The sequence below is a fragment of the Syngnathus leptorhynchus genome, chromosome 12 (assembly GCF_054491065.1).
Source record: "Syngnathus leptorhynchus isolate UIUO chromosome 12, UIUO_Slep, whole genome shotgun sequence".
NCBI classification, from domain to species: Eukaryota; Metazoa; Chordata; class Actinopteri; order Syngnathiformes; family Syngnathidae; genus Syngnathus; species Syngnathus leptorhynchus.
The window spans coordinates 2,976,458-2,993,590 of NC_141206.1; the positions used below are offsets into that span (position 1 = coordinate 2,976,458).

The window sequence follows — 17,133 nt, forward strand, 5'->3', positions numbered from 1 at the left end:
TTTTCACATGGAAAAATCAGGCTTTCATCACCTCAACGTCAACCACAAGTACAACTTTGTGGATCCGAACACCGGGGCTCATACGCAGACAGTGGAACGCCTATGGGGATCGGCAAAGTGGCGAAACAAGAAGCACTGTGGCACTGCACGTCACCATTTGGAGTCGTATTTGGCCGAATTCATGTGGCGGAAGCATGTTGCCTGTACTGATGTCTTTGAGTCACTTTTGGAAGCAATTGCGACGTTCTGGCCTCCGGAATTACAAATGTAATGTTATCGTTTCAATAAATAATTTACTTTAATTTTTGAGTCGTTTTTTTAAAGGTCCTCCCGATAATACGTAAGCACCTATATGTGTGTGTGTGTATATATATATATATATATATATATATATATATATATATATATATATATGCATACATACATACATACATATATGCATACATACATACATATATACATACATACATACATGCATACATACGCATACATACATACATGCATGCACGCGCACACATACGCACGCACACACACGCATGCACGCACACGGTGGGCACTGGTTAGCACGTCCGCCTCACAGTTAGGAGGGTGCAGGTTTGATTCCACCTCCGACCCTCCCTGTGTGGAGTTTGCATGTTCTCCCCATGCCTGCGTGGCTTTTCTCCGCACATTCCGGTTTCCTCCCACATCCCCAAAACATGCTTGGTAGGCTGATTAAGGACTCCAAATTGTCCCTAGGTGTGAGTGCGAGTACAGATGGTTGCTCGCAGGACACACACACACACACACACACACACACACACACACACACACACACACACACACATACATACATACATACACACACATATATTTATACATACAAAACAAATTACAAAGTACGTTTTTGCCTCCCACTAATGTTTATTCTGTACAGCCTAATGTCTGTTCTGTTCATCAGCACTCCGTTCAGTCACGTTCAACTCATGGCGGATGCTCACCCTGGGGGCCGAGTACGAGGATACTTGGGCCCTGGCACCTGACAAGAGGGGTCCACCCCAACAACAGGCGAAGGAGCCTCCTGCGGTTACACATGCTGCAGCTGTAGGACCACAGGAGCCTTTGTGGAAACACTGTGAGAACAACACAACAAAGTATGATACTGTTGTACACTTGGATGAAGTGGGTACCAGTTTGTTTCCCATTGTCCACAAGCACGAGATGGAGACAAGCACATGTAGCCCGGGCAGGTAAAACACATTTGAGCCAAATACTATTATGATTAAAACTCATTAAATCATCCATAAACAATATAAAGGCTATAATAATGTCCCAACATGGTCAATGGTGTTTTATCAATGTATATAACAATACCAAAAGACAAAGTTGACATAAGACAAAATGACAGACAAATCAGGAAAAATGCTGTGGTTGTAGTCAGAACTCCCATGAACTGTACCAAAATTTACATGAGCTCAAATATTTTAATGTTACCGTTTAAGTTATCTGTTTATCCATCCATTTAAAACAATGCTCAGGCTTCTATGACAGTTCAGATTTTTTTAGCCTATAGTCAAGACAAACTCTCCAATATGTTTAAGTACCTCATACTCTTATGTTGTAATGTGTTAAATAAACCACTAGATGACACCATAGCTTGTGAAATTGTGAATGGTTTCTCCCAAAAATGAAACATGGTCTGCAGTTCATACAAAACCGGTAACACAAATCTAGTTGCAAATGCTCTATGTACAAAAGTAGTAACAGATTTTGAGCAAGTCATACAAGCTAAATCTCCCACAATTGCTCCTAAACGATATTCACTTAGAAACGAATCTTAACAATCAAATTTTTAATCAGCATAATCACCACTAACCAATGTGCATAAAACAATTTCCAGTGGTAAATCATGTTCCATAAAATGCCTTGTGGTGTATGATGAATGTTTGTTATGCTGCATTTTAACCATGTCTGACTACATAAGGGTATTGTGTCTACTTTGGCTTTAGGATTAGGTTCACTAGGTATAAATTGGAGCACTCACTCAGCCTACCTATGCATGTTTGTCAGAAGAAATGGGAGTGCCCGGAGTAAACCCACGGAGGCACAGGGAGAACATGTAAACTCCACACAGGGAGGGCCAGAGATAAAATTGAACCCTCAAAATTGTGAGGCAGACATGCTAACCAACGCGCCACTGTATTTGTTTTTTTATTTATTTATTCATTAATCCATTCATTAATCCATTCATTCATTCATTCCATAGATGGACATTTCAATATAGTGGCAGCAATGGTCTCTTAGCCCAAGCTTGTTAACAGATTTTTCACACACAAACATTTACACCGTCATATGTGGGTATTGAACTCGCGGTGTCGGCACACAAGACAAGCAAGTGTACCCCTATACCAATGGTGTCAACCTTTTTTTTTTTTTTTGTTCGTGGGCCACATCATAGTCATAGTTTTTCTCAAAGGGCCATTAAAATTGTCAACCCAAACAAATGTATGATAGTCTCATATTGTACATATAATATAGGCTCCACAACAAACTGATGAATAACTAGTTTTCAAAACAGAGACTAATAAAAACTGTTCAAATATTTGAAAATTGAATATTTGAAAATAAAAATGATTGCTAACAATAGCTCTATTTTTTAAAAGTGAAAACAATTAGAAATTTTGGAATTGACATGAATTCGATGCACAATTTGTCTTTGCGGGCCACCTAAAATGATTTGGCGGGCCGTATCTGGCCCCCGGGCCTTGAGTTTGACACCTGTGCCCTACACTATCAGTGTCTCCCCTTGTTAACAGATTATCTTGTAGCTGCAGGGTTTGCTTCTGGGTCTGTTCAGAAGTTTACGGCAAATGCATGATACCTTGTTGGTCACAACTCCGGCTCTGATTGTTTGTTGATTCTTTGCAAAAAAAACCCCTACCAATTTATTTATTTTTTGCTGCAAAACAACGTAGGAAGTTGGGTCACATTGACCCAATTGCCCATAGACTACGGGAGTACCTGCGCCAATGATGATGATGTGATAATGAAGCCGTTTAGAAGATGGATGGATGGATGGATGGATGGACGGATGGATGGACGGACGGGTGGATGGACGGATGGGTGGATGGACGGAGGGATGGATGGATGGATGGACGGATGACAATAGATGGGTCCAAAGGTTAGTTGCACCCTCTGCAATTTAATGGAAAAGTGTTTAATTGTTGTGTCTATTACTGTATATCACTGGAAAAGAAAGATGACACGTAATTCATTGTAAACGATAATATTCCGGCTAAAAGAGGCAAATTGGGTCACATAATTCATTGTAAACAATAATATTCGGACTAAACGAGGCAAATTGAGTAATTTACATTGACAACTAATGTTGTCGTCACTAATGGAGCCTGGGAATCAATCGTCGACACAGAACGTGGCAACCAGTTAACAAGATACGTGGTATAAGGAATGGATTCACTGACAATAATATTTTTTATAACACTTCAGTACTTCAGTAGCCGTGTGTTCTCCAGTCAACCAGCAGACGATGAAGGGAAGGACCACTGTGCGCTCCGTTCTCCGATAGGTTCACTATGATCACGTGAATACTTGCTTATTCCACCGGGGGGACTCGTGGAGCCCTGAGCCGCCCCATACTCCCCTACGCAGGGAGTGATCCAACACAAACCACACGACAACGCTCGCGTCAGATTTGGTCGTGTTATTGATGCTCGCAGCCAGGAAGAAGGTGCAAAAGGGATGGTCGTGTTGTTGGCTTGACCCAACCTTCTCTAGAAAAAAAAAAAAAAAGAACGACATTTCAACTGGTGTTCGGCCGCAGCCACGATGCTGACTTGATGTGGAGACGTGATTTCTTTCCTCCGTGGATGCAACAGCTTCAATGAACAGATCTCATCTACTCTACGGCTGGAGTTATTTTCTCATCTTTTTTGTTTTTGTTTTGAACTTTCACATTTGGACATTTTGGGGAGGATGAAACAGCGGAAAGAATTTAGCTTTAAATCACGTTCCAGTGCTTTTTCAAAGCTAGAAATACAGCAACTGTGCTTGTGGATGAAGTGCGTTTTGTTGTGATGCGTCTCTCTTCCATTTCCAATCAAACGACTTCGGATTTTCGCTGTTGGATCTGTGCTTTCCCAGAATGGCTCGTTTCACTGAACATCTCCCCACCCGCTATGGAGGGAGCACAGGCGGCGGCGCCGGAGGAGGAGGAGGAGGAGGAGGGAGAGGAGCGGCGGGCGCGGGAAGAGGGGGAGCCCGCGGTGGAGGCGCTCCGAGCGGCCAAAGGATGTACAAGCAGTCGATGGCTCAGAGAGCCCGGACAATGGCCATTTACAACCCGAACCCTGTTAAGCAAAATTGCCTGACTGTCAACCGCTCCCTCTTCATCTTCCGGGAGGACAACGTGATCAGGAAATATGCCAAACGTATAACAGAGTGGCCATATCCTTTGCAAACGTAGTAAGGACATGTGCAGCGGCAGTCTATACAAACATGACCAAAGAATCGAATTGAAATCCACAACAGCCTACAGGCCTTTTCTTTCAAGCGAGGTTGCGAACGCTCTCTACACGAGACAGTAAAAGTCCACTCCCATGTGCCACTCACCCCACCCGAGTCGATCTATACCTTATTTCCTATCCACGCCACGCTGGGGTGCACCTGTCGCTCCAGGGTTGATCTTTTAAATGGTGCCATGCATACGACAACACACGCGACTTACTCACATTGGTAGATCTACCCTTTGGTTATATTATAAATGTTAAAAAATGTATGTTTCATCGTTGTGTAGTACAAATGATGGAACATTACGGGCGTCGAAGGGCAGCGTTAGCGAGTCAGCCATTCTATGACGTGGCTATGTGCGTTGAAACAGGAGGAAAAGACATGCGACGAGTTGATGGGGCAGAGGCTGAGTTTCAAGTCCTCTCTCCATGGTGCTGAAGTCGCCCACGCTGCCTTTTATGCCACGCTGGCAAGGCTGTAATAAAATATGGCCATTTAGTATGTCATTTTGTAATTGCTCAACAACATGTCTATTTGCTTCCTTTTTGCAATCGCTATTCTTGTAATTTCACTTCTTTATTTAAAAAAAAAAAAAGTTTAAAGATAATCATTAATGGAACTCTCGGTCATAAACCGTCATTGCCAACTGAAGCAATGTTTCCCATTGAAAGTACTGGAAGCATGATTTTATTTTTATGTGTGTAGTGCTAAATAAATACAGTAAACAGTATAATATAGTTATGGATTTTGCATTGTTCGCTTAAAAAAAATCCCTGAACAATATCTTAGCCTGTTTGAAGAGATTACAGGTGCCTATTGCATAACACTTATGACCTGCAAGCTCTTTTTCATGTATCCATATCAAATACCTTTCTATGACCCCTTCAATTTGAGTAACATATTATTAAAATAGTCACGTCGTTCGCCCCATGAGCTGCCTTTATTACTATCAACCTTAGCTATCATAACAGTTAATTAAAAAAACCAAAACGCTATAGTCAAGATAAAAAAAAAGATTTGGGAATCACTTCTAATCAAACCCATTTCATATACCACGGTAAATGCTTCCCGACAGAATTTGGTATTAGTCCGCTTTCATTTTTTTAAATTTTACACTACATCTTGGGGTAAAGGGTCATAAACTTATTTCTTTACATTTCATAACCTCTCAATAGGACCTGACCCGTGGGCAATGACCTCGTGAAAATGGATTGCAGAATGAGCCAGCCATTGAAAATAGTTAGAAATGGTCAACCATCTGGAAAGATCATGAGCACATGTATAGGATGCTTCCTTTCTTTCCTTCCAGAAAGCCTTCAACCAGAGGATTACTGAAGCTTTCTGCTTTAATGGACTCAAATCAAAATGTAACAGCATTAGTCATTCTGGAACATGCAGGCTGGTTTCTCGAAGATTCATTGGTAACCCCATTTTTTTTCTCACATTATCGCATTGTAACGTTGTGCACATTTTGGGATTAGTATTAGTGGGGAACATCGAAGAAAATATGAAGTACTGTACTTTCTGGAGTGTACGCAGCACATGATTATAAGTCGCACCAGCTAAAATTACGAGAAAATCCTGTTTTGTTAATATATAAGATGCACTGGATGATAAGACACAGGTGTTTTTATGTTTAATTTCCATGTATAAGAGAATATGCACAAATTATACAATGTCATAAAAATAATGAAAAATCCATAGATAAGATGCACTGGACTATAAGCCACAGGGTTCAAAGCTTGTACCAAAAGTAGCGGTTATTGTCCGGAAAATACGGTCGTCAACTTTTGGTAATGTATCAAAAACGGATATTTGCGAGAATTGTAGGTCCATTCTTCCCCACCAAACGCATTCAGTCATGTCTTTATGGTCTTTATGTAGTAGCTTATGTCCGGCAGAAAGGGCCTTCTGCAAAATGGCCCCTCAAAAGTTGGTAGAGTAACGTGGCCAGCCCAGTGTACTAGTAGTGAGCCTCATAGCTCAGAGTGGAGGTGCAATGATGAATTGATTAATTGACAACTAATCGATGATTAAATTTAGCGATAAATATTTTGATAATCAATGAATTGTTTAGAGGCTGTTGGCTGGGATAAGCTCCAGCTCACCCACAAAACCCTAATGGGAACTGGCGGCATACAGTAGAAAACAGATGAATGGATGTTGGTATGCCTAGGATTTCCTGCGGGATATTAAATATCGATCTAATTTAAGATTTAGCATTGAGTATGAAATAATGGGTGTAGTCACTTTAGACTGATGAATTAATTGACTTTTTCCCAGATAGTGTCCTTTAAATTCCATTAGATGTTGTTTTAATGATTAATGTAATAATGAAATGAATGCTGCTTGACTTTCAAGTGCCCCTTAACCCTCGCACTCCATTTGAATACATGATCTTGGCTACAATCATCGCCAACTGCATCGTCTTGGCCCTGGAGCAACATCTACCTGCCAGCGACAAAACACCCATGTCGGAGCGCCTGGTAAGTGTTGTCTTCCCACTCGGGCTTCTTTTAGATTTGCAGCTGCTACCTTTACTGTGACGAAACCCTTTTCCTCATTTACTGCAATTGCATTTTGTAATTGTCCTTAATGAGAATGAGGATGAGCTCACATTGCATCACATTGCATTAAAACCACGAGTTGAACTCTGTCATTTGCATTACCCAATCAACCAGAGTATGAAATAAACTAAAGATAATGCATCTGGGTTATTAAAAATCAACCTGCTTTGTCTCTCAATAGTTGGCAAAAACGCACGTTTTGTTATGGTTTGATACACTTGTGTTCTTTGAGGTTACACATTGGAGTTTAAAATAGTGTGTGTCACAAAGAGCAACAGCTTTGTATGACTAACTCAATGAATTCCTGTCACATTCACACACACCTGCTACTGCCTTAAATGGTCTTTGCAGCTGCGGTCCAGATTCATCACACAAAATTATTATGACGAGGACAACAAAATAGCGGTCGGGAGCAAGGAAAGTAATGAGAGTTGTTTTACAAAGAGGGATCACACACTATCTGACTGCTTTTTTCCCCTTGATGATGTAATGAAACAAGCAGCCAATCAATTTGTGAGATACAGGACAGAACAGCCAATTGCAGCAAGATCAGAATCAGAATGCTGCTCCCTTTGGCGCCAAAAGCAAATTAAAATAAAAGAGCATTAGAGCACACAAGATAAAATGTAAAAAGCATACAAAATATAAAATATGTAGAAAAGGCAGTGGTATGTACAGTACACATGCATGTGTACTACTTAGAAACCCAATTATTGCACAGGAGACAAAAAATATTGCACAAGATTCCGAATAGATAAGATATTGCACTGTCACAAGATATTGCAGTGATTAATATGATCAGTATTTACTTATATATGTATGTATATTTGTGGGTTCAGGGGACAGGTTCATCTGTTTTTGTTGACTACAGTGATAGCTTTGAGGAAGAAGCTATCCCTCAGTCGGCTTGTCCTTGTTTTGTGTGACCTGTACCTTCAGCCTGATGGTAGCAGGTCAAACAGGTGGTTACCGGGGTGGTAAGAGTCCTTGATGATGTTACCCACTCTGGTCAAGTAGTGAGAGTTGGCGATGATGCAGACTTTATTCATGTGGAATCCTGGAGTTCTGGCTGGGTTGGTGCGACAACGTTGTAGGGACATGGCTGGTGGGCGATGGTGGCGACGCCACAGTTGATCATTGGCTGACTGATGAGTGAAACCAATCTTTCAAAGAGAGCAGCAGAGTAAACACGCAGCAGATAATCGTGGTTGGGAACAGGCCTGTTGTCGGAAGGGGCGGTGATCAGGACGTGGTCATAGACGGGCAAATTGTGGGACGGACCCTCATGGAGCTGGGAAGATGAAGACGGACAGCGGAGGGGCTGAGTAACTTGTGGACAGAGAACGATCCCACAAAGCAAGGCGCCAACTTATGGGACTCCACCCTGAGTGGAAAGTCCCGTGCAGACAGCCACATTCTTTGCCCGACCTGGTACGTTGGGCCTGGTGTCCGGTGTTTGTTGGCCTGGCGTGCATTGCTGGCGATGGAGGAGGCAGGCCCGGGACTTGGCCCAAGCCTGATGACAACGGCGGACGCACACCAGAGCTGACGGGCAAGAACGGTTCTCTCCTGGCTGGCAAAGAGTGGCGGCTGAAATCCAAACACAAGGTGGAAAGGCGACAGACCTGTGGCAGAGCTTGGAAGCGAGTTATAGGCATACTCCACCCATGGGAGTTGCTGAACCCACCCACACCGATTGACGGAGATCATACAGCAGAGGGACTTGCCCAGCTCTTAGTTCAGCTGCTCGGCCTGGCCATTGGATTGTGGGTGGCAACTGGAGTGAGGCTGGCCGAGGCTCCCAAGAGGCGACAGACCTCCCCCCCCCAGAACACTGAGGCGAATTGTGGGCCATGTTCTGACACAATGTCCCGGGGTAGTCAATGGTAACGGAATACCTCCCTCAGCAGGATCTGAGCGTTTGTTTTGACGGTAGGTAGCTTGGGAAGTGGGATGAATCAGGCGATCTTACTAAATTGGGCGAGTATTGTTAAGACCACCGTGTTGACCTCAGACGGTAGAGGGGGCGTGACAAAGTCTATACAGAGGTGGGACCACGGCCGGTGGGGGACAGGAAGTGGTCGAAGCAGGCCAGCTGAAGACTGGTTGGATGTCCTCCCTCAGCGTTGCCCACCAGAAACATCGCTCCACCAAAAACTGGGTGCGGGGGATTCCAGGGTGGCAGGCAAGGTGGAAGTCATGCGCCCACTGTAGCACAGGCGTGTGAAGATTGTCTGGGACAAACAGGCGATCGTCGGGTCAGGAACCAAGTTCACCCTCTTGGCGGATTGGAGGTATTCCAAGTTGCACTGGTCGGTCCACACAATAAATGGGGGGACCGCTCCTTCTAGCCAGTGTCGCCACTCTTCTAATGCCAATTTTACCGCCAGAGGTTTGCGATTGCCGATGTTGTAATTGCGCTCGGAAGGTGAGCAAGCCAGCGGACGAGGCAGAAAGCAGGGAGGCGGAAGGTTGAAATTTGAGCGCTGCTCCCTTTGGTGCAAAAAGCTAATTAAAATAAGAGTATTAGCACACATAAGATAAAATTAAGACTCAGAATACAGCTTAGGATGGTCCGAATTTGCCGATCCACGCATGCTGCAATATCCATAGCGTATTTAAGGGTCCGTGGGTGATCATAGAAGATCATCCGGTCTTTAATGTATTGAGCCAGCCCGTTGAGAAATGTGCCCACTAAGGAGGTGGGATCCCAACCGCTTCGCCCGGCCAACATCTGGAACTCGATGGCCAAGCCATGGACCGATTACCTTGGTGGAACGCCAGCAATTTCTGGGACGTATCCTCTGCAGCGGAACAATGCGTAGCCCACCCTGGCCTGTTCCGTAGCAAAGGTTTGGGGCTGGTGGTCAAAATGGAGCCGACAATTGAATATGAAGGCGCGAACTTGCCTGGGGTCCCCGTCAAGTCATTCGGGGTTACCGATCTTTGGTCCGGGAACATCAACGAGCCTGTGGGGTTCAGCCACTCCACGGCTTTCCGACACGGAGGGAGGAAGTTTAGTCGGGGCGGTCCTACTGGCGGAGGTTAGCACTTGTAGGCCCTGGAAGATTTTTGCCATTTCCTGCTGTTGTTGCTGGAGTTGCTGTTGTTGGTGTTGGAGCTGTTGTAGTAGGAGTTGATTGACTTCAGCTAGGGTCCGGATGTCTGCAATCCGAGTGGCGACTGCACCTTCAGCTTGCCATCTGCGCTGGCTGCATCTTTGTGCTCAGTCTCTGCTGTGAGATACAGGGCAGAACCGCCAATTGCGGCAAGATGCTGACTTTATTGTTCATGGGGAAAGGGGAAGTCTGTGGAGTGCTGGAGGTCCGGCTGGGTCGGTGCGACAACATTGTCAGGACGCGGCTGGTGGGCGAGGGCGGCGGCTGTGCGGCCGATCGTTCTCCCCTGGCTGGCGAGCCTGGCTGGCGAATTGCTGGAACCAATCTGTTGGCGAGAGCAGCAGAGAGAGCACGCGATAATCATGGTCGGGGACAGTCAGGACGGACGGTGGGGTGGGGGGGTGGGTGGGGCGATCGTACATGCTCATAAATGGGCAAATGGTCAGGATGGGTGGTAGGCAGGGTCAATAAACGGACAAGGTCGGCAATGGCGGTCAGACAAGATATACACTGTGAGCAAACAGGTTGCATCATGGGGCAGACTGAGAAGGACTTGCTGGGACGAGGGGGTTTAAATGGAGCAGGTGCAGGTGATTTACTCGATTGACGGGGCATGGCTGTGAGCGACTGGGTGATAGGTGACCGAGGCATGTGACATCATTAGCACAAGGCAATCAGGTTTTAATCACGGAACAGGATTAACTAATCAGAAGGCACGCAGTAATCCAAAAGCTATTTCTTATTTTTTTCCAGCTCATGACGCAAGACGACTGTTTTAAAATTACTTACCGTAATTTTCTGACTATAAGTCGCTCCGGAGTATAAGTCGCACCAGCAATGAAATATTGTCGCACCGGAGTATAAATTGCACTTTTGGGGCAAATTTATTTGTCAAAATCCAACACCAAAAATAGACATGAACCAGCAACAACAGGCTAAACGATACGGTATGGTAACGTGACATATACACAAACGAGGAGCTGATAACGGGCCTGCCGTTTACAAACAACGTTTACGTTCAGAGGTATTAAAGTAAGTATTACATAAACGATACGGTATGCTAACGTAACATATACCTAAACGAGGAGCTGAGAACGGGCCTGACGTAACATTCAGAGTTATTCAGCCCGGCCAACATCTGGAACTCGATGCCTCGCTCTGTAGCCACTCTTTCCGCAACTCTTTAAGCTCCCTTAAAAAAGTTCTAAATAAATAACGCGTTTATCAAACCATCTGTGTCACTCCAATTCATTAAATCCATCGATCGTGCTTTATGCCGCATATGCTCACGTCAGACCCGTTGTAAGTTGCATTTCTAATTATTCCACAGACCCATATAACGATATATAAAGTATATTTCAAATAATATCATATTAAAACAATATTATCAAACCATCTGTGTCACTCCAAATCATGAAATCCATCGATCAAATTCCTCGTTCTTTATGTCAACAACGCCGCACGTGCGCTGCAGAGATCTAGTATATAACGATATTGTAGCGTTAACAAAGTACCAGGAAAGATGTGGGTTTGGTAAACGGCTCTTTATTTAACAAAACAAGAGTGGAACGAGCCAACAACTACTGAACTTCCAGCCACAGAGGTGGAAGAGAGCTCCATAAATAGGACCGGGCGTGCGTAAAAGCCATGTCCGAGTCCCATCCACCGTCCCCAAACAGCCACCCGGCCGAGCGCCGGCCCCCGACTTCCATCCATGGAGTCGAAAGAAAGCCCCGTAGCTTATGACCGCGCGTGCGTAAAAGCCATGTTCGAGCCCCATCCACAGTCCCCGGACAGCCACCCGGCTGAGCGCCGGCCCCCGACTTCCATCCACGGAGGTGAAAGAGAGCTCCCGTCGAGAAGGACCGGGCGTGCGTAAAAGCCATATTAGTTCCTCAAACCTTCTGTGTCACTCCAAATCATTAAATCCTTCAAACTCTTCGTCCTCCGTGTCACTTACAAACAAAGCCGCTAATGATGCCGGTAGTACATGGGGCCCTTCGTCAGCTTCGTCATCCTGTGATCGAATCCTTTGGCTTTTATGTAAACAACCGCCGCGCGGCACGGGTGACGTCACTTGCAGTTCAAATGACAGTAATCCCTTGCTACATCGCGGTTTGTTTTTCGCGGTTTCACTACATCGCGGATTTCTGAATTTTGAAAATTTGTGAAAAAAATCACATATAAGTCGCTCCTGAGTATAAGTCGCCCCCCCTCACCCAAACTATGACAAAAACCGCAACTTATAGTCCGAAAATTACAGTAATGTCAATTGTGGCTGCCTTATTATACAACTTTGTAACTAATCGCTATGTCATTAATGATTACAATTAAAATCGCTTACAATGTGAAAATTGTCTGTATATTGTGCACGAGAGGAGATCCTTGATCTGTGGGTTTTTTTTTCTGGATCCTTTACAACTCTTGATGAGATTTTCTTGGCTTTGTACTACTTTATGTACTTTTCTGTCCTCCTGCTAACAAACAATCTGCAATGAAAACATAACCTTGGTATTAAGACTTTAACATTTGAAGGTTGTGATTGCTCTGGTCTCTGCAGTCAGGAGTAAATGTAGAAACAGCTCTGAACAAATTATGTTGCGATATTGAAGCGCCTTTCTTCATGATACAGTAACTCTTGTCTAACATGTCTCTTATCAGCCGTGCTTCAGCGTGGGCAAACAACGCCATCGAAAAGGTCACATTTCTTTATAGAGCTCTGGCCTGTCATGCTGTCTTTATGTGATTATTTATGTTGGAGGATTCAGGGGGTTGGGTATAGTGTCTGTCAGGTTGAAGTATGCTCAAAGCGAGTGAGGGGTGGAAGTAGTCATATATACTGTTCAAGCCCTGTGCAATGCCTGCAGTCCTCTTGCCACTTACACTGTACATTGAACCATAAGGTTTTCACACCTCTTCCAGCTTACTTTCTTACTTTTCAGGAAAGGCTTTGGGTTCATTCAGTCACTCAACTTCTCAAAGTGGAAGTCAAGTCAAAATTGTCTTTGCAATAATATGAAGGTAGATTGTGTGGCAAAGCAGTAACATCATCTATTTGATTTCTGGCTGGTTTGCTGGAAAATATCGACACACATGAACTTGCACATGCGTGTAAAGCATACAACATTTTACAAATGAGTCACTGTAACACTATTTGACAATAAATTGATTCATGTTCTCATTAAGTTGCCTTTGATCTGAAAAGAAAAATGTTCTTTCATGGCATTAAAAGTATTAAAATGCATTTACCTGCAGGAATCCTGTTAAAATCTCACATAGCCCCTGAAGATTCTTCATTTATCCCCCAAGGGGCACTCACTACCCCATTTGAGAACGGCTGGACGAGACGACCAGTCTACGGTGCACCCACCTCTCTCCAGAGTTAACTAGAATTTGGCTCCATCTCCCCTGAGATTCTAATGTGGACAAGAGTTCTAGACCGTTTTCTAAACCTGAATCTTTGGTTCTTCAGCTGTTTTAAGATATGAATGCTTTTGTTCAGTACCTGCCTCTGCCTTCTACCGCTTCCCTACAATTTTCATTGAAAGGATGTGTGAATTGAACCAAATTGATCTAATCTATGATGTATACAAACCTTTATAAGACTTCCAAATATTCATGTTTTGACAGTTGTTAACTCTATAGTTGTTGAAGTTGACTCAACTTTACTTCTTCGGGAAAGTTCATTTAAATTCAGTTGAGTCCCAGCAACACTGGACATATAAGGCCAACTAAACTCTTGAGAATCTGTCAGGGGTTTTTTTTTCCCATGAAATTTTAATTTCAGGTCACCTAAATAATTCTGTTCAAGTTGTTTTGGTACAACAAAGCTGGAAAATAAATGTTTGAGATTTTTCTTCTGCATTAATAAGCATGTGTGGACTTCCATTGATTAATAACCCCTTGCTATGGGCATGAATAATATTTGTATTCAGTCTTTTTTCATAGAACAGGGCTCCACTTCTTGCCCTTGTGCTTGGAACGGTCCAAGAGGTGAAAGGGTCCATCTTTTTTTCCTACACATTACTTACCCTTCTTTCTTTCACTTTATGCTTCATTAACCACTCCCTTAGATTTTTTTTTTAAATGCCCTTAATCTGTCATGCTCATGGTCGCTCTCTCTCTGTTTCTCTCTCACACTCTGATTTTCTCCCTCCACAGGACGACACAGAGCCCTACTTTATTGGAATATTCTGTTTCGAGGCAGCCATTAAGATCATCGCCCTGGGCTTTGCATTCCATAAAGGCTCCTACCTCCGTAACGGATGGAATGTAATGGACTTTGTGGTCGTTCTCACTGGGTGAGTCCTTTGCCCGCTGGGTGTCGGCTGTCTATGGGTATCATAAGTGAGAGAGTGACTTCTTTTGTTTGTGTGTACCTTGTGGAATAATTTACTGGCATCACCTTCCCCCACTCCCCTGCCACTTCCAAGTATCTTATATATTCAACAAGTAACACACATACAATGCTTACCTATTGCTTTTGACTATTCAACTTGAACGTCTGCATGGCAAGCATGGACGGAAAAACCTGAATAAAAAACGGATGCTTCTGTGTAAAAATTGGAATGAAATAATATGTATGTATGTATGTATGTATATCTATATATATATCTATATCTATCTATATATATATCTATATCTATATCTATATCTATCTATCTATCTATCTATCTATCTATCTATCTATCTATCTATCTATCTATCTATCTATCTATCTATCTATCTATCTATCTATCTATCTATCTATCTATCTATCTATCTATCTATCTATCTATCTATCTATCTATCTATCTATCTATCTATCTATCTATCTATCTATCTATCTATCTATCTATCTATCTATCTATCTATCTATCTATCTATCTATCTATCTATCTATCTATCTATCTATCTATCTATCTATCTATCTATCTATCTATCTATCTATCTATCTATCTATCTATCTATCTATCTATCTATCTATCTATCTATCTATCTATCTATCTATCTATCTATCTATCTATCTATCTATCTATCTATCTATCTATCTATCTATCTATCTATCTATCTATCTATCTATCTATCTATCTATCTATATATATATATATATATATATATATATATATATATATATATATACGGGGGTCTGGGGCGGGCTAGAGCCTATCCCAGCGGTCATCGGGCAGTAGGCGGAGGACACCCTGAACTGGTTGCCAGCCACTCGCAGGGCTCACAGAGATGAACAACCATCCGCACTCGCACTCACACCTAGGGGCAATTTGGAGTGCTCAATCGGCCTACCAAGCATGTTTTTGGGATGTGGGAGGACTCGGGGAGAACATGCAAACTCCACACAGGGAGGGTCGGAAGTGGAATCGAACCGGCACCCTCCTAACTGTCCATTAACCGGGAGTTAGAGTGGCTGCCGACCAAACTCTGGGTCTACAGATACTTAAAAATATTTCTTAATATCAGAGAAGCAGTGAAGACGCTGCCTCTCAAATAAAGCATTCATTAGGTCAATAGTTCTTACCAATTACCGATGGTACGTCAATTTAGGTTTTGTCTCCAGAGCAAAATGTCACTTTTATCCACTGATGGTAATCAGATGGGCTGAAGGAGTAATGATAACATTTGGAAATCATTGTCTCTTGTCTATAAGTCGCTCCGGAGTATAAGTCGCACCAGCCATAGAATGCACAATAAAGTGGAAAAAAAAACCCATATATAAGTCTCACTGGAGTATAAGCCGCACTTTTGGGGCAAATTTATTTGTCAAAATCCAACACCAAAAACAGACATGAACCAGCAACAACAGACTAAACGATACGGTAGCTGACGTGACATATACACAAACGAGGAGCTGAGAACGGGCCTGACGTAACATTCAGAGTTATTCAAGTATTACATAAATAACACGTTTATAAAACCATCTGTGTCACTCCAATTCATTAAATCCATTGATCTTGCTTTATGTAAACAATGCCGCGTATGCGCCGCATATGCTGACGTCGGACCTGGTGTAAGTTGCATTTCTAATTATTCCACAGACCCATATAACGATATATAAAGTATATTTCAAATAACTATCATATTACAACAATATTATCAAACCATCTGTGTCACTCCAAATCATTAAATCCATCGATCAAATTCCTCGTTCTTTATGTCAACAACGCCGCGCGTGCGCTGCAGAGATCTAGTATATAACTATATTGTAGCGTTAACAAAGTACCAGGAAAGACGTGGGTTTGGTAAACGGCTCTTTATTTAACAAAACAAGGGTTCAACTAGCCAACAACTACTGAACTTCCAGCCACGGAGGTGGAAGAGAGCTCCATAGAATAGGAAATGAAAAAAAAAAAGTTGTCATTTTACCTCAAGTGACACTCAATGCACCGATGTCTCGGTCATAGTTTTGATGACACAGCAACTTTTAACAAAGCAGACGTGTCCAACGTACCATGGCTACCCTAGATACAACTTACTATTCATTAAATCCATCGATGGTGGATATATAGTAGTGGATATATAGTATGTAATACATGTGTGCATATAATACACACGTATACCATCCTGATCACTTAAACTTGATTAACTTGTCAGTGCTAATGCCACACTTTCTAATTGTTTGCAGCGCTTGTATTAATTTCACATGCAAACACAATTTTCATTGTAAGGCACTGCACATTTCATTGGGATACTATTTGCTTGTGATCAGTTTGTATTTAATGTCTTGAAGTTTCCTTCCTTGAAATTTATTTAGTACATGTCGTAAATTTACCAGAACACTAAATTCACAGTTTCTTGGATAAGTACATCATTTTAATAGTACACTGGATCATAATAAAACAGTTGCCGTTTGTCCTTGTCATGGCAACACCAAATTGACATGATCGTTTCTCATGTTCTGCTAACATAAAATAAGGAGCTATATCTAGGTGACACCCTTCTACTAA

At 42.8% G+C, this 17,133-nt stretch overlaps 1 protein-coding gene across 3 annotated transcripts in view; it reads left to right on the forward strand.

Annotated features, from left to right (window-relative positions):
* cacna1bb (calcium channel, voltage-dependent, N type, alpha 1B subunit, b) overlaps positions 1–17,133 on the forward strand; it is a 115,799-nt gene that overhangs the window by 1,104 nt on the left and 97,562 nt on the right. The window contains exons 2-5 of one of the 3 annotated variants that reach the window (XM_085927119.1): positions 941–1,229; positions 4,141–4,443; positions 6,887–6,992; positions 14,354–14,493. In XM_085927119.1, coding sequence (XP_085783245.1) covers positions 941–1,229; positions 4,141–4,443; positions 6,887–6,992; positions 14,354–14,493 — 838 coding nt within the window. Of the gene's footprint in view, positions 1–940; positions 1,230–4,140; positions 4,444–6,886; positions 6,993–14,353; positions 14,494–17,133 lie in introns of those variants that run through there. The other 2 variants (XM_085927121.1, XM_085927120.1) reach the window with 2 other exon arrangements.